This window comes from Marmota monax, unplaced genomic scaffold (assembly GCF_021218885.2).
Source record: "Marmota monax isolate L192 unplaced genomic scaffold, Marmota_monax_Labrador192_F-V1.1 WCK01_AAM20220418_F8-fsc00125, whole genome shotgun sequence".
NCBI classification, from domain to species: domain Eukaryota; kingdom Metazoa; phylum Chordata; class Mammalia; order Rodentia; family Sciuridae; genus Marmota; species Marmota monax.
In genome coordinates this window covers 8,428,688-8,446,840 of record NW_026695235.1, presented here as the reverse complement: position 1 = coordinate 8,446,840, position 18,153 = coordinate 8,428,688, and the positions used below count along the sequence as shown (strand labels likewise).

The window sequence follows — 18,153 nt, the reverse complement described above, 5'->3', positions numbered from 1 at the left end:
TGCTGGTGATTCTTCTTCTTCTTTTTTTTTTTTTTAAGTATATATTAGTTATTAATAGACCTTTATTTTATCTATTTAAATGTGGTGCTGAGAATTCGAACCCAGTGCCTCACATGCCAGGCAAGTGCACTACCGCTGAGCCCCAGCCCCTGGTGATTCTTAACATATGGAAACTTTCTGGATATTTTATGAGATCTAGGTTTTTTGTTTTTGTTTTGTTTTGTGGATCGCAATTGGTGATAAGGTAATGAAGTCACATTTATTCAAAAGGAAACAGATTCACGTGTGCTTTCTTCAATATTGCTTGACAGATTGCTTCTTCACCCAGACTTTCCCAGGGCTCTTTGCAGGCTTGGTCTTTTGAACATCACTGGCTCTAACACATTTCGTGGTACATTAGGCATGTAAATTTATTTGTGAACCTGAAGCAGCTACACTGCCTCACAAGACCACAAGCTAAGCTGTGGTGTCAACCAGCTTCTCTCCCTGGCCACTTCTGTTGTGAACACAGGCCAGGGTAGCAGGGATGGGGCTCTGCATGCACAAGGCCACATGGACTTCAGTCACCAAGGATGTCCTGATTACGGCTGTCTCCAAGCGCTCGGTCTACCAGCAGCAGAGACTAGCACTGAGCCACAGTGGCCCGTGGTCATGAATTCAGTTTTCATGATGGCCCACTTGCAGGCCAAGAGCTTTCCTTGAAAAGGAGAGTAATCCATGGATGATGGCAGGCCCTCGCTCCAAAATCCCGGGAGACTCTTACAGGGGCTGCCCCAGGCTCCAGGCAGCAGGCAAGGGCTGTTTTCAAGCATCTGTATTGCTTGCTGCAGTCCCCACAGGCAAAGTAGGTCACATGGTCCCCTCCAGAGGCAGCGGGGGAAGGTGCCATGAAAGGTGTGGTATGGGAAACATGGTAGTTCAGTGCCACTAAAAGGTTTTAATGGTAGCTTTCTGCTACCTCTGTCACCCCCACATGCAAAATGTGCTGGTCGGGTGGCCCAGGTATCATCCGGTCATGAGGCTTGCAGCCCAGGGTCTGGTCATCTGCATCAGGCTCAGATGCAGCTTCTGTTGATACAGAAACCTACAAAGGAAAAAGACCAGTTTCCTATTGTCTACATACCTGGTATGGCATCGTGAGATTGGGGCAGGTCACACTGGAGTACACACTGATGGGAAGGAGACTAGGATGGACAGCTACCCCTGGGCTGTCACAATTCTGCAATTGCATTGAGCATACGTTGCTAGCCCCTTCTGGGAGTAAGAAATAGTCCTTGATTGACTAGGCACAGTATTTTATCTCTGGCTGGCTCTTCTTGCCTTTGTCCAGTTTTATCATATCTTACCCTCTTCCAAAGAAATGGCCTTTGTTAACAGCTGGGTAGTTTTTCTAATCCACAGAAAAGAGCGTGAAAGACAGTACCCTTAACACCGTGGTTTTCATATGTCTCTAACCGTAGCCCACCCCAGGCTCCAGGAGCATATTGTCAAGAACTGAAGGGTCTGGGGTTTTATTGATTCAAAAACTGACAGGTAAGCCAGGTGATGCAACCTGTACTCCCTGTGACTCAGGAGGCTGAGGGAAGATCACAAATTTGAGACCAGCCTTGGCAACTTAGCAAAGCACTGAACAATTTAGTGAGCCCCTGTCTCAAAAAAAAAAAAAAAAAAAAGGGCTGGGGATGTGGCTCAGTGGTCAAGCACCCCTGGGATCAATCCCTGGTGTCAAAACAAAAACGTGGTAGATTATCTTCCAAGGCTTTCGAATATACGAACAACCTTGAAAAGACAATCTCTGCTCTCAAGAAGTACAAAAATGGATTTAGCCTACTGTAAGGGACCCCAGAGCGTCTTAGGCTGCGGATGAGCGCCTGCATCCGGATGGTGCGAAACTCCTCATTCTTCTAGATCCTGGGTAATTTAGAAGCTTTGGATCCTCAACCTCAAGAGACGTGTTTCCGCTCATTTAAGTCTTTCTGCTGATTTATTCTAATTCTGTAAACGGAATTTGTGTCTTTGGAGCTGTTAATCAGGCAGTCTACGGGGCACTCTAAGGACGGGGTCCTCGCGGCCTTCTCTGCTGCCTCAGCTTCGGTCCGGAGAGGACCCGACGCCGAATCATTGACTTTCCCAGGTGTCGGGAAAATGATCCACAGTCTGTTTCTCATAAACTGTTCCGGTGACATATTTCTAGAGAAGCACTGGAAGAGTGTTGTGAGCCAATCTGTCTGTGATTATTTCTTTGAAGCTCAAGAGAAAGCTGCTGATGTTGAAAATGTACCACCTGTCATTTCAACACCTCACCACTACCTCATCAGTATCTACCGGGATAAGCTCTTCTTTGTGTCTGTCATACAGACTGAAGTGCCACCTCTCTTTGTTATTGAGTTCCTACATCGAGTTGCTGACACTTTTCAGGACTACTTTGGTGAGTGTTCGGAGGCTGCAATTAAGGATAATGTGGTCATAGTATATGAGCTCTTGGAAGAAATGTTAGACAACGGATTTCCACTGGCAACAGAGTCTAACATTTTGAAAGAACTGATTAAACCACCAACAATTCTACGTTCTGTTGTCAACTCTATTACAGGCAGTAGTAATGTTGGGGACACACTCCCCACTGGGCAGCTGTCCAACATTCCATGGCGCCGGGCAGGAGTAAAATACACAAACAATGAAGCCTATTTTGATGTCATTGAAGAAATAGATGCAATTATAGATAAATCAGGATCTACAGTCTTTGCAGAAATTCAAGGAGTCATTGATGCTTGCATTAAGCTATCTGGAATGCCCGATCTCTCTCTCTCTTTCATGAACCCAAGGCTTCTAGATGATGTCAGTTTCCACCCCTGCATCCGATTCAAGCGTTGGGAATCTGAACGAGTTTTGTCATTTATCCCTCCAGATGGAAATTTCCGACTCATATCATATCGTGTCAGCTCACAAAATCTAGTGGCAATACCAGTGTATGTGAAACACAGTATCAGCTTTAAGGAGAACAATTCTTGTGGCAGATTTGATATAACAATTGGACCAAAGCAAAATACGGGAAAAACTATTGAAGGAATTACAGTGACAGTTCACATGCCAAAAGTTGTGCTGAATATGAACCTGACACCAACACAAGGCAACTATACATTTGATCCAGTCACCAAGGTATTAACATGGGATGTGGGGAAAATCACTCCACAAAAGCTTCCAAGTCTTAAAGGACTGGTAAATTTACAGTCTGGAGCACCCAAGCCAGAAGAGAATCCTAGCCTCAACATACAGTTCAAGATCCAGCAGCTTGCTATTTCAGGCTTAAAAGTAAACCGCTTGGACATGTATGGGGAGAAGTATAAGCCATTTAAAGGAGTCAAATATGTCACGAAAGCTGGAAAGTTTCAAGTGAGGACATGAGAAGAGGCCAAAATTCCTCAACAAGATCAATTTGTTTTCAAGTGTCATTACAATTTACTATTAGGTACCAAATGGGCGGGAATACATATTCTAGTTAAAGCATTTGTGTTGAGCTATACACCACTAACAAAGTTATTTAGTAATTGATGTAGGGTTCTTAAGGAGCTTTAAGCTAAGGAATCTTTTCTAATGACTTAGCTTATTTTGTATCTTTTCACTTAGGAAGATTATGGAGGTGATTTCTTCCATAGGTGGGTACCAGCTGGATGCTGCACACTGTAACAGGAAAGGCAGAAAACTACATTGATAACCTCACTTGCTCTCCTAAAGCCAGTGAATTGGTCTTATTCAGCAGGAACTGTCTCAATCAGTGATGTGACATGTCAGGTGCAGCCAAATGTCACACCTCCTGATCTTAGCCATCCCAGTCCTATCTGTCCTAACAGAGGAAATTCCCTCCACCCAAGAAGTTTACAAAAACTGCCTCTTCAAGTGTTTGCCTTATTCAGCTTTTCACTTGTGCCATTAAGCAAGCACTGTAGCAAAAGCCACTTCCACATGGCCCTGGCAGGGAGCACTACTGCTCCATGCTCCATTCACACTGTACTTGGTATTGTATTTTTTATAATAAGATTTTTATGTAAAGCTCAAGATTTTGATTTACAAGGACCTTGCTGCAGTAAATACCATCTCGACTTTGTGCCACCGGTTCAGCTGTTAGCACAGTAAAAATCATTTGTATCAAAGGGGCAAATGCTTTATTATGGTAATAAAAGGGAACATACTTTTGCTTTCAGGAAGTTATTACAAGCATAAGTGTTTGTGCTTTTAAGCAAATTAAGGTAGAAAAGAGAAACTTAAGTGAAACTTTAGCCATCTTCATGCTTTATACAGCTTTATCCAACATCACTTATCCCACAGTTAACCTAAATGCCTCATGCCCTAGTTCAGCAAGAGGAGGAAAATGTACCTGCCTCATTATCGTGTTTTTTTTTTTTTTTCTTTTTAAATCTTTTATCTTTTGTTGAATATGCATGCATCCCTTTTCTTTAGAGGGAACTCCATTTCATACCATGTGCATGTCAAGGCTATTATGATGACTCCCTCCTAAAACTGTTGCACAATGGTCAGTGCAGTAATTTAATATCTGCTATACTGACAACAGTAGGTGGAAGAACCTTATTGAGGCAGAAACAAAATTCTTAGTAACATTTATGATACCATATTGATCATCATGGTTAGAAAGTCAGTCTGTAGTTGTTACCATTTCATCAACTTCATTGGTTTAGTAGTCCTTGCCCAATTATTTTGCCTCGTTAGACATGAAAAAATGAAGGGAGGCTAGAAGTTAAAACTTAAGTACTCTTCCTGTTTCTTTGTTGTTACTTGTGCTATTAAGTTTTCTTCTCCTTGTGGCTCCATTCTTTTTTCTTTTATTGTTTCAGCTTATAACTCTCTTTTCCCTGCCACTTTAGGGTTATCTTACAGTCATCTCATTTATTTTGTCAAGCGCTGGTGGTTGGTGCACCCATTGTACAGTAGCATTCTTACCTTTGCTTGCCTAGGGCATCCAGTCTGCCTTTCACATAGTAACAATGGCACTTTTTACAACTTATAAATTTGTAGAGTAACCAATCTCAGATTGGCAGCTAGAGTCAAAATGTTGCCAAATATTTATTCCCTTTATCTAATATTGCTTTATTCAATTGCTTGTCCTATTTTTATTATCTTAGAGTTCTTTCCTCAAAAGAGCAATCAGAACATTTCCTCTTTCTTCAGAATCCTTAATCTCAACTGTCCATACCTGCACTGTACAATTTTCTTCCTGTGCTGTCTTATATTCAAGTAGAATGTATGCCAAGAGTCCCTTGCCTCTATCAATTTCTGCTAAAATGTCCAAGTAGATTTTTTCCTTCTACAATTAAATTATTGTATTTATTAATTTGATAGAGTCCAATAAATTCTTTCAATAGCTCTGGCTATACTGTCAATAAAAAAAATGAAAGCAAAAAAAAAAAAAAAGAAGTACAAAAATGTGGGAGGCCTAGGAAGAATCATCTCCCAATAACATTCACTGCATCTGCGCCACTTTATTGCCACTCAAATAAATCTGACCAATAGGATTTGCTTACAGCTCGGATGGAGGAGAGGAGCCCGGGATGAATCTCAGATCTGTGGTCTGAGCAACTAGAGTTATATGTGCTGAGAAAGGGGATGCCGAAGGCAGAGAGAAACCAAGGCCATGTCAATTCTGAGATGTCAACTACACATTCAAGCAGAGTTACTGAGTAGGCAGTCAGACACAGCCTGGCCTCTGGGAGGTAAAGGTGGGAGTCGTTTGCAGAGAGACTGTATTTAGTGCCGTTGGGCTTGGGTGAGCTCACCAGGCACTGAGTACAGATCGAAAGCAAGGAGGACTGAAGGGGGATGCTGTCTGAGTCCCGGCAAGCACCCTTGGTGGAGGGGCGGGGAGTGTAAAGCATGGGTGCATGGTTTCCTGGGCACCAGAAGAAGGAAGTGCATGAGCAGAAGCGATGGCCTATCTGGGTTTAACGATGCTCATACACCAGGAAAATGAGGCCCAGCACTGATCATCCCAGCTGGCACGCGTTGCTGGTTGGTTGGATGGCATGTTGCCTACCTGTGCTGAGATTAAGAGCATCAGGTCAGTGATTATGTGGAAACATAGAACTTGTAATTATATTTATGCCAGTGGATTGTTAATTTGAATGCTGGTCCTTTCTGAAGAAAAGTAACCAAAAGAACTCAAATGGGGATGTGGTTTGAGTGTTTGTCCTTCCCAAAACTCATGTGGGATTTAACTGCCATTGTGATGGTATTAAGAGCAGAACAGAAGACTCAGAGAGGAACCCACAAGACACAGTCATCTGGTCCTTGACGAACGGCCTTCAGACAAGTGGTTCTGGGAACACTTATGTAGAACTCTTATCTATTCTCATTCTTCTACGTAAGAATGAGAGTAGACCCTGCTCATCCTTCACAAATGACTCAAAAACCTGGGAAGTGAGAGAGATTGCAACCCTTAGAAGGAAACACAGGGTTAATAGGGCAACACAGAGGTGCAGGGGACGACTTCCTCAACAGGACTCCTAAAGCTCAGGAAAGAATACCAAGAATTAATAAACGGGAATTAGAAAGCTTCTGCAAAGCAAAGGAAATAGTTAAGAATGTGAAGAGGGAACCTCTAGAAAGGGAGAAAACTCTTTGTCAGCTCCTCTTCTGACAGAGCATTAATATCCAGAATATAGGAAGAATTTTAAAAATTACCCCCCCAAAAGCCACCAAATAATAAATGGGGGGGCTGGGGATGTGGCTCAAGCGGTAGCGCGTTCACCTGGCATGCGTGCGGCCCGGGTTCAATCCTCAGCACCACATACAAACAAAGATGTTGTGTCCGCCGAAAACTAAAAAATAGATATTAAAAAATTCTCTCTCTCTCTCTCTCTTTAAAAAAAAAATAAATGGATAAATGAACAAAAGAGATGCTTCTCAAGAAATACGAATGGCCAATGATTACGTGAAAAAATGTTCAACATCTTTGGCAGTTAGAGAAATTGAAATCAAAACTACACTAAGATTTCATCTCATACCAATCGTAAGGGAAACCATCAAGAAAACACACAATAAGGGCTGGGACTGTGGCTCAGTGGTGGAGCACTTACCTAGCATAGGCGGGACCCGGGTTCGATCCTCAGCACCACATAAAAATAAAGGCATTGTGTTGTGTCCATCTACACCTAAAAAATTAATATTTTTTAAATAAAAAGATTTCTCTAAATCCTTAAAAAAATACACACAATAAAACAAAATAACCTAATCAGTAAATGGGCTAAGGAACTCAACAGTCACTTCACAGAAGAAGAAATACAATTGATCAACAAATTCATGAAAAAAGTGTTCAACATCTCTAACAATTAGAGAGATGCAAATCGAAACCACTCTAAGATTTCATCTCCTGTCAGAATGGCAATCATCAAGAATACAGGTAACAATAAATGTTGGTGAGGATGTGGGGGAAAGGGTACACTCATATGTTGCTGGTGGGACTGCAGATTGGTGCAATCACTATGGAAAACAGTATGGAGATTCCTCAGAAAACTTGGAATGGAATCACCATTTGACCCAGCTATCCCATTCCTTGGTTTATACCCAAAGAACTTAAAATCAGCATACTATAGTGACGTAGCCACATCAATGTTTAAAGCAGCTGAATTCACAATAACTAGACTATGGAACCAACCTAGGTATCCCTCAATAGATGAATAGATAAAGATGGAATGTGATATATAACTATATATATAACTATATATATAACTATATATATAACTATAACTATATATAGTTATACTCAATGGAATATTTATTCAGGTTTAAAGAAGAGAGAAATTATGGCATTTGCCAGTAAATGGATGGAGTTGGAGAATATCATGCTAAGTGAAATAAGTCAATCCCCCCAAACCAAAGACCGAATGTTTTCTCTAATATGTGGATTCTAATTCACAATAAGGGCACTAGAGAAGAATAGCGTTACCTTAGATTCAGTAGAGAGAAGTAAAGAGAGGGGAGGGGAGGGGATGTGGGGATAGGAAAGATAGTAGAATGAAACACACTTTATTACTTTATGTATATATGTGATTGCATGACCAATTGTGATTCTGCAACATGTACACTCAGAAAAATGAGCAATTGTATCCTATCTATGTATGATATAGTAAAATGCATAAATTCATTCTACTGTCATGTATACAACTAAGTAAAACAAAAAATAAAAAAAGAATACACCCAATAATAAATACTGGAGAGGATGTAGGGGGAAAAAAAAGGAACAATGTTACACTGTTGGTGGGATTGTAAATTAGTACAACCACTGTGGAAATCAGTATGAGGCTTCTTAAAAGATTAGGCATGGAACCACCACAGGACCCAGTATCAGCACTCCTCAGTATTTATTCTCAATAATTAAAGACATCATACTATAGCAGTTCATGACCCATGTTTGCAACAGCACAATTCAGAATAGCCACACTGTGACACTAGCCTAGGCGTCCATCAGTGGGTGAGTGAATGAAGAAATGTGGTCTATATAAACAGTGGAGTTTGGTTTAGTCATAGAGAAGAATGAAACTATGTCATTTGCAGGAAGATGGATGGAACTTGAGAGCATTATGATTAAGCAAAATACACCAAACACAGAAAGCCAAGGGTCATATGCTTTCTCTCACGTGGAAGCTGGAGAGGAAAAGGGAAGAGAAGGGCTGGGGCTGGGCTCAGGGGAGAGCGCTTGCCTGGCATGTGTGAGGCACTGGGTTCGATTCTCAGCACCACATCAAATAAACAAACAGACAAACAAAAAAAGGGGGAAAGGTGGAGAGGAGGATTTCATGAAAATGGAAAGGAGACCAGAGGGAGGGAGGAGGGGAGGGAAAAGGGAAATGCTGGGTGATGACATTGCCCAAATTGTATTGTTACTTACATCGTGTGTTCGTAGGAATACGTAACAACAGTGGGTGCCGTTATTATATAGGGTTCTCATGCACCAATAAAAGGGTGCAAAAAAGGAGGTAGGTTCTTTTAGAGGTGATTAAGCCGTGAGAGCTGTATGTACCCTTTAGGTGGAGTTAATGTGGATTTGGTCCCCTCTTCTGCCACGTGAGGAGCAGTGTTCCTCCTCTGGAGGCTGCTGTGTTTGAGGCGCCATCTTGGAAGTGGAGACAGCTTTCACCAGATGCCAAACCTGCTGGTGTCTTGACCTTGAACTTCCCAGGCTCCAAAACCGTGAACCAGTGAATTTCTCTTTGTTATGATTCACCCAGTCTCAGGTATTCTGTTATAACAGCACAAAACAAGTGGAGATTTTAAGTTTTGATGTCTTTTTTCATGCTAAGGAGACTCATTTTCCAATTGCGTTCAAGAAGAAGGATGTAGAGAAAGATGAAAGGAGAACGTGTTGGAGTGCCTTGGTAACTCCCCAGAATTCCAGTTTTACAGGGACGAGGGAGGGACTCCTAATTGGGATTCTCTGAATAGATCAAGGCTTCACGAAAAGCTCAGATTAGACTGGGTCAGGGGCCCCTGATGAGAGAAGGAGCCCATTTCCATGCCATCTCACCTGTTCGGAGTAGCTTCTCCTTTAGTAACCCAGCTTTAGAAAACCTCCGGGTTCTGCAGTCTGAGGTCCATGTCCATCACGTTAAAAACGGTTACCACAAATGCTTCTAAATATGAAAGATGTCACCATCCCTATCTGGTGACCTATTTCACTCAAGAATTCTCCGAAACTGCTTAAATAAACTCCTTTACAACCACAAATAGAAGGCTCATCTCAGCATTTTCTCTGAAAATTATATTTTATTTTTGGTGATACTTCAAGGGGGCGAGCGGGATCGTTGGATTCTTGTTGACACATCTCACAGAAGCAGGCTGGAGTTACCTGCAGATTGGACCTGGTTGCCCCTGGGTTCTCTCCAACAGATTAGGAGAGAGGGGAAGGAAGAGGTCTTTAATAAAGCCGACCAGTGTAGTTACTAGTACGGAATGAAACTTCAGAACCCAGGAGTGCCTCCCTGGCTCTTTTGGAAAAGGGACAAATGATATGAATAAAACCTCCTCCTCCCTCCTGCGTCTTCATGGCCCTGTCCATGTTGGCTCCTTTCACCTGTACCCATTCTGAAGAGGCCACTGCGGTGCACCAGAGAAGGAGACCCTTTCTGTCAACCCTGCAGAGTGCCAGACGCGGTGTCCAGAGCTTGATTTGTCGCCTTTTTTTTTTTTATATTTATTTTTTAGTTATTGGTGGACACAACATCTTTGTTTGTATGTGGTGCTGAGGATCGAACCCGGGCCGCACGCATGCCAGGCGAGCGCGCTACCGTTTGAGCCACATCCCCAGCCCTGATTTGTCGCCTTGACATATAGGGGAAGCAAAACAGCTCTGTCCTCTTGGGGACCTTGGCTGGGCCTGGAAATGAAAATGGCCTAAGAAGGATCCCCAGGAAGAAAGCAGAGAGTTTTACATGTGCCTGGGCATTTCCCTGTGGGAGAGTGAGACCCAGAGAGGTGGCAAGACCCCAGCGCTCATATCCTAGGCTGACCAGAGAGAGGCGGTTGTGGAAGAGGAACGAAAAGATAGTTGGGCAGTGTTATGGTTTGGAGGAGTGTCCCCCAAGGACCCGTGAGTTGAAGGTTTGTCCCCAGCCTGTGCTGCTACTGGGAGGTGACTGAAACTTCCCGGGAAGGAAACTAGGTCACAGGTGACGTGTCCTGGAAGAGGATATTGGGACCCTGGCCGCTTCCTCCCTCCCTTGACTTCTCAGTGGCCATGAGGGGAAGGACCTTTTCCACCATGTGCTTCCCCCAGGGCCCACTGTGCCACTTCAGGCCCAAGAGCAAGGGGTGCTGGCCGTGGCTGGAGCCTCCACAATACACCTCCCTGCTTTCAGGTTGATTGATCTCAGGTATTATTTGCAGAAGTAGAAAAATGACTGTATGGTTTACATCTAGAATGTCCCCCAGAGACTCATGTGTGGAAGGCTGGTCCCCATGCAGCCGTGTCCAGAGGAGGGGCTTTGGGAGCTATCGGATCGCAGGGCTCAGGCCTCACAGTGGATTAGTCCCCTGAGGGCTGAATGGGCTCCTAGGAGTGGTGGAGGCTGGGTAGCAGGACCTGGCTGAGAGGAGTAGGCCACTGGGATGTGCCCTGGGAGGGAGTCTCTTCCCGGCCACCATGAGCTGGGCAGCTCTCCACACGCCCTTCCACCACGAAGCTCGGCCTCACTGAGGCCCAAGGTAATGGAGCCAGCCTGTGGCGGCCTGGGACCTCTAAGACCATGAGCCCAAATAAACCTTTGCTCCTCTAGGTTCTTCTTCTCAGGAGTTTGTCACCGTGACGAAAAGTTGACTAATACCTGACTGACACCGTTGGACTAGAGGAAGTTGTGAGTTATTTTAACAAAATCTGTGCAGAAGCCTCTCGACCTTGGTGCCCCCGCCCCCGTCTCCTCCCTGCACAGGAGGCCCCTTTCCCGAGGTCGAGGTGGTGAGTGCATGGGGTGGGGAGGAGGTGTCTGTCAGTGTCTTCTTGGCTCCTGCTGCTTGTGAAAAGACCTTTAGCTCCACATAGTCAGGCAAGGTGGATGTGGGGCAGCGTCTGCCGTCCTTCAGTGTCATTGTTAAAACAGGTTCACAAACAAGGCCAGTTTTCCCCGCGAGGACACTGAGGCTCACAGACGGACAACGGTGTTCGGCTGCCGTTGAGAAGTGAACGTGGACTCCGTGCCACCTCTGCTCTGCCTGTGAGCTGGCGGGCCTTGCTGGTGGATTGACCTTGCCTCAGGTTGGGCTGACCTTGAAGCAGCACCCCAGAAGCTGGCTTGGAGGACCTTTTGTGCACACAGAGTCAGCTTTGGCGTCCCAGCAGTGCCAAGGTTCTGAGGCCCTCAAAACTGGAATCACCCAGAAAGGTAGGAAACCCTGGGGCCTCTGGAGACTGGTGCAGCCTCCCAAGGAAGAAGGTGGCCCCAAACCCAGTTCAGCTGCTTCGGTAGGTCTCTGCACTGCATCTCGGCATCTGGGGTCACAGCGAGGGGGCGCGGCACTGAGGGCCACTTGGGCCAGGCCAACTCAAACACCAGCAGGTTTGGCATCTGTCCAGAGCCTGTTTCCTGCTGTGTGGACTCCATAGCTGTGGGCAGGAGACCTGGCAGAGCAAGCTGCAAGGTTCCACCTTCAGGCCATCCTGGGAGGGAGGTTTGAGGGCCTGGGTGAGGCTCAGAAGAGTGGCAGAGGAGGATCTGGGCAGATGTTTCCTTAAGAGGAAGACTGCGAGTTGGAGGCCTGGCCGTGCGACTGCCTTAGATGGCAAGGTGGCACTTGAGAGCCGTCTTTGCACAGGGTCACCCAGGAGTGGCGGAGAGCCAGGGCGGTGGTTCTAGGGCCCGTGATGTGCACATGCCACGATGGTTAGAATCCAGCCCCGTCACCTGCCAGGCCTGGCTGGTAACCCAGGGCCAGCAGCCCACCCAGCTAAGAAAACCCTGCCCTTAGGCAGGCCTGGCTTCTGGGCTCACCCCAGGAGAGGCTGAGTTCCTCTCTTTGGTCCCAGAATGCCTCCAACCTCTGGAGACACTGGGCCTGGGTAGAGGCCCCATAGTGAGTGGATACCCCTGCTCACCCTGTTGTGAGAATCAAGGCCCAGGATTCTGGCCTGTGGGCCGGTGGACCAGCAGGGTATGGTGCACCTCCAAGTCTCCCCTAGGGCTAGTCTCAAAGTGCCTGTAGATGGGTCTGGCTTTACAAGTGTCTCCACGGGGTGAAAGGTGGGGCAGGGATATTAATGACAAGCAATCTGTTTCCCGGTAGCTCCTGGCTGCCAGATGGCTGCCTGTGGCTCCAGAGTACTCAGGAATTCCAGGGCATGTTCCCCAATGCAGGAGTGCTGGAGTCTGACACGTGGGTCAGTAATCCTGTCCAATCTCTCAATATTAAAATGTGAGATTGTTCATACATTTTTGTGGATATATCACAAGACCAATTCGATGCAGGATGGATGCCAGAATAGCTCAAAGTGGATTTATTTAAAAAGAAATACACCCATTTATATTTGAATGCTTCAAGTTGCTGTGAGCTCTAAAGACTGTCAGAGAAAAGCAGTAGAGGGGATACGAGTATTGTCTCAAGTTCAAGGAAATATTTAGACTTTCAAGAGATGAAGTGGTTATTGAAGGGAAAGTGAGGAGTGAGAGATGGTGAGTGAGAAGTTAAAGACGGAGGCCAGGCAGAGACACACATGAGAGTTTATTTGTCAGAGCTGACAAATAAAGGCCACCTCTCTCTCTATAGGAGAGAGAGCAAAACAGGATTGAGTTCTGGGACTTTATGGGGAGGTTCAGGGATCGGAGCTGGGATGGTCCTAGAGCCAGTGGATAAGGGTTGGGTTGGTGTGAGGGAGTGGTGAGCCTTTCTCAGAAAGGCCCTTGGTCGGGAAACGAAACTTTTCCTTAAAATGGCAGTTGTCACTTAAGATGTCCATCCAGATGCTAAGCAAGGACCATATAGTTATTACTTACAAAATTTTAAGTGTTATTTACAAACCGAATAGCTCATCTGCTTCTTGATTCAGGAGCTGTTTAGATTGCTGAGTAAGAGCCTTAATTCGGTTTCTCTCCGGTGGATCCTGTGCCTCATCAGCCAGCATACTCCTCTCTCCTGTTCTAGAAATCTCCGGCCCACCTAGCCCTGCTGCCCCTGAAGCTGCTGGCCCATCTCTGGACGTGCTCCTCTGCACCCTGGGGGATATCCATAGGGGTGCCCACTGCAGTTCAGCTCACTGGAGTCTGGCTCCTCCTAGATTAGCAGCGTCCTGGATATCAGGTCTCAGGTGGTCAGAGGCTGGTCCCTCCCCTCCGTGGTTTCTCTCCTTGTTTCTACCTCTTCAGGCACATGGATCTTGTCATCAGCCTCAGAGCCTGTCTTCCCCTGTCCCCTCCCTCTTTGTTGTGTGCCGGGTTTCTGTTCATGACTAAAGGCTCAGGAGTCACTCCAGTTGAACTGGGATGACTGGGCTGTGCAAAATAACCACACAAGAGACACAAATACCTTTTTCTTTGGGGTCGCTGTGACGGCTCCTCTGACCTTAAGGGTCCGCAGGAAGAGAGAGAGAGAGAGAGCACGCGCCGACCCCTTTTATTGAGGAGAAGCTATTCAAATGAGGCCAGGGGTCAGGTTTCAGGGGGCTGAGTCTATCTTCATGATGTCCACTGTCAGCAGGTTGACTGACGCCTGGGTAGGCCACATCCAAGGGCACAGTAAGAGAAGGGGACACACACAAGGCACTTTCATGGAAGATTCTATCAGGGCAAGGGGTTATATTACAAAGGAACAGGTGAGCATAGCTTCACCCATGGGGCCGTAGCAAGACACACCCATGCATGAGACACCGACCACATTTCTGTGACTGAGCGCCTCAGCACCCAGCCAGGGAGTGTGACCCAGTCACATGTAAGGTTGGTCTCCCACAGCTGTGCTGTCAAAGGACCCTCACCAAAAGAGCAGGGTGATTCTGCGATTCCTGATACTTGTCAGATAAACTCTTGTGAAAGTTTTCAGAATCAAAATGGAGCCACTGATGCCAACCCTGAGTCAGGAGACCATACGGAAAGGGCTCTCAGGCACCTGACTGTGAAAAGCTCTCGTGAGGACTCCGAAAACCACAGTGGCCTTCATAGTGCTCCTGCGAGGATGTGTGCTGGGAGCCATTAGCCAAGTAGGTATGACAATTTCCTTGCCAGCGTACCCCATGTTGCAGTGACATTGAATGTAGGTGACCTTGCTCAAGGACCAAGGCGGATTAGGGTGTTCCCGGTTTAAGATAATCGTGTTTAGGGCGTTCCCAGTTTAGGTTCCAGGTTTAAGGTTTAAGATTATTCCTGCTGGGAATAGGGCGTATCCTGCTGCCTGAGTTCCCCTTGAGTTCTCACGGGATTCAGACAGTATAATTTGGAGATAGAAGCCCAGTGGAGGTGGATTTGGGCAGAGAACGTGGATTTCCCCAGAACGTGTTTGTAGACGGCTGGTGTGAGTTCGGGAATAAAGAGTTGCTGTTTGAATCTACAAGCTGTGTGGTGGCTCGTGATTTGTGCCCAGACAGACTGCGGCAGATGTGGGCCCAGCAATTGTCTCTTCAGCCTCCCCCCTGGCGGATGCCACCCTTGTTACTGATCCTGGCAGCCAAGGATAATGGTCTCAACAACTCACGCAGCCTCCTCATTTCATCTTTAAGAACCTTGGCTTCCTCTGCCTCCTGTAACATGCCAACGTCCACTACAACACACACGGTCCAAACTGTCCTTCTCAACTCATTCCTGAATAATTCACTTAAAAAACATTTTAGAGAACCCCTGATCCTGCAAACATCCATTCCCACATGCTGCTGAGAGCCATAGCCAAGTAGGAATGACGCATGGCATTTTGGGTTGAAAGGTGACCCTGCTCAGGGATTAGGGTGGCTCCGGGTTTAGGGGTGGATCCTGCTGGGAATAGGGCAGCTCCAGGATTAGGGCGGATCCTGCTGGGATTAGGGCGTATCCTGCTGCCTCCGCGGGGTTCTGAGAGAATTGGTACGCAGAGCCAAGTGGAGGCAGGGTGTTCACGGGAAGTGTGCGTAGAGTGTCGGTGAGAGTTCAGGAATAAAGAGTTGCTGTTTGAATCTACAAGGTTGTGTAGTGGCTCGGTTATTTTGTGCCCAGACAGACTGCGGCAACACGCAGGCCCCGATGTCCAGGTCTAATCTCTCCATCCACCGGATCTCCCTCCTTTCTTCAATACCAGCCACGCAGCCCAAGCCAACATGTTCTGTGCTTGGATTTTCACAGGTCTACATGTGCGTGTCCACTTAGAATCAGCCCTTGACAGACACTGGTGATATCCACACAGAGTGGCCTCAAAGGACGTGGCTGGTGCATGATCAGGATTTTGGAACTGTCACTGGGCAGGGGCAAGGGTGTCTATAAGGGTCCCAGGAGTAACACTCAGCCCTGGAGACTCTGCCTTGATCCTGGACCAAACAAACACAGAAATCTCTGGAACTGTGAGTTCCTGCAGTGTGGAAGCCCAACTTCAGCCACAGGATCATCTCCTGCTTGTCCTGAGCAGGAATCAGGAATAGCAGAGCACACAGCAGGTGCGCACCGGGCCATCGTTGGAAAGAACAGCCGTCCTGCGTAGGTACAAAGCAGCAGGTGCAGCTCTCGGCCACCAAACCAGTGGCCATTATTAGATATGGAAAATGACAAACCCCAAAAGTAGTGAGACCCAGGGAAAGGGGAGTGAGCAGGAAAGCCATACATTGAGAGCACTGATCCTTTCCCAGTACTGTGGGAGACCAACCTTGCACATGACTGAGTCACACTTCCTGGCTGGGTGCTGAGGCACTTAGTCACAGAAATGTGGCAGAGCTTTCCCCACCCTTCTTGGGTGCGAGGGTCCGTGTCTCGTGCATGGGTGTGTCTTGCTACGGCCCCATGGGTGAAGCTATGCTCACCTGTTCCTTTGTAAAATAACCCCTTGCCCTGTTTAGGACAGAATCTTCCATGGAAGTGCCTTGTGTGTGTCCCCTTCTCTTACTGTGCCCTGGGTGTGGCCTACCCAGGTGTCAGTCAACCTGCTGACAGTGGACATCATGAAGATAGACTCAGCCCCCTGAAACCTGACCCCTTGCCTCATTTGAATAGCTTCTCCTCAATAAAAGGGGTCGGTGCGTGCTCTCCTTCTCTCTCTCTTCCTGCGGACCCTTAAGGTCAGAGGAGCCGTCACAGCGACCCCAAAGAAAAAGGTACTTGTGTCTCTTGTGTGGTTATTTTGCACAGCCCAGTCAGCCCAGTTCAACTGGAGTAACTCCTGAGCCTTTTAGTCATGAACAGAAACCCGGCATGGTACATTCTTTCCGGTGATAAAACAAACCCGAGGAAGTGGTGTCCATCAAACCTGGAAAGGCAGTCTCTGGAAAGAGGCCGAAGCATCAACCCTTCTGTAAACAAACCCTTGCCAGATACCAACCACTGACCCCAGGCCCTCCCTCCAGTACAACAAATTCCAGAAACTGACCACTGACCCTAGACTGCCTCCCATTTCACCCTGTAAAACAAACCCCAAATTCTTAAGCACTAAAACTGACTCCTTCACTGATAGAACAGACTCCAAATTCCGGGGTGCCCAAAGAAAATCGAAATGCTCTAGACCACCTCTCAGAAAAACCTAGATGAGCCCAGGCCCTTTCTTTATTCGAGGGCTCATTTTTCATCAGGAAAGTGGGTCCCACCTTGGCTCGTTTGGTCCCTGCATCCCTGCTCCTGGGTAAAACTTCATTCCTGAATAAAGCGCTGAGCTGATTTGTGGTTTGCGCTCGTCCTGGTCTTTTTGCGCTAACAGCCGGCTTCTTTTTTCTTCCGTTTCTCCTCTCTTCTGACCCACATTCTGAGGGCTGGCCTTGGGGCCTGCTAGGGCCACGGCAGCACACAGGCTGTGTTCAGATCCGGGACCGTGCATGTGGCTCAGGGTCAGGGCCTGGCACACAGAGGTACGTCCTCTGCCACAACCTATTTTTTTTTTAATCTTTATTTTTTAGTTGTACTTGTACAAATACCTTTATTTTGTTTATTTATTTTTACGTGGTGCTGAGGATTGAACCCAGGGCCTCGCACGTGCTAGGCGAGCGCTCTGCCACGGAGCCCCAGCCCCAGCCCACACAACCTATTTTTTCATGGTCACTGCCAAGCATGTGTGGGGCACACCAGCTGGCTTGCTGGGTCCTACCCTGGGGATGCCCCCTTCAGCCTCCCTCTGCCTGGCCCTGGCCTCAGGAGGAGCGCGCTCAGGGACTCGTGCACCTAGGCTCTGCCTCCCGCTTCTTGTCCAGTTGCCCCTTCACCTCGTCTCTGGGGCAGCAGAAGTGACTCCGGCTGATCTTGGGTTCCCATCTTTTTGTTTAGACTGAGACGGAACCTTTTGCACTCTGACCGCCCAGGTTCTGGTCCTGTTCTCTAGGCTTTGGGGCGTCACCCCTTCCCCGAGGCACAAAGCAGGGCAGGCCAGAGGGAGGCCTGGGGTGCCAGGATCGGCAAGGCAAAGGGACCGAGTCACCATTGAAAAAGTGGTGGACAAAACCACTGAAGGATATTAGTTTGAATTTTAGTCATTATGTTCAGGCGGCGGGGAACTCATTGGACAGAGCAAAAA

General features: G+C 46.9%; 1 protein-coding gene across 1 annotated transcript; it reads left to right on the top strand.

The window, feature by feature from the left end:
• Nucleotides 1-1,849: 1,849 nt before the first annotated feature.
• On the top strand, nt 1,850-5,378 carry LOC124089202 (AP-3 complex subunit mu-1). Its single transcript, XM_046439187.2, has one exon. The coding sequence runs from the start codon at nt 2,146-2,148 to the stop codon at nt 3,400-3,402; it is 1,257 nt and encodes a 418-aa protein (XP_046295143.1). The 5' UTR covers nt 1,850-2,145; the 3' UTR covers nt 3,403-5,378.
• Nucleotides 5,379-18,153: the final 12,775 nt, after the last annotated feature.

Bases quoted from the DNA above. Each gene is read 5' to 3' on its own strand.
- LOC124089202 (XM_046439187.2), top strand. From the start codon at position 2,146: ATGATCCACAGTCTGTTTCTCATAAACTGTTCCGGTGACATATTTCTA.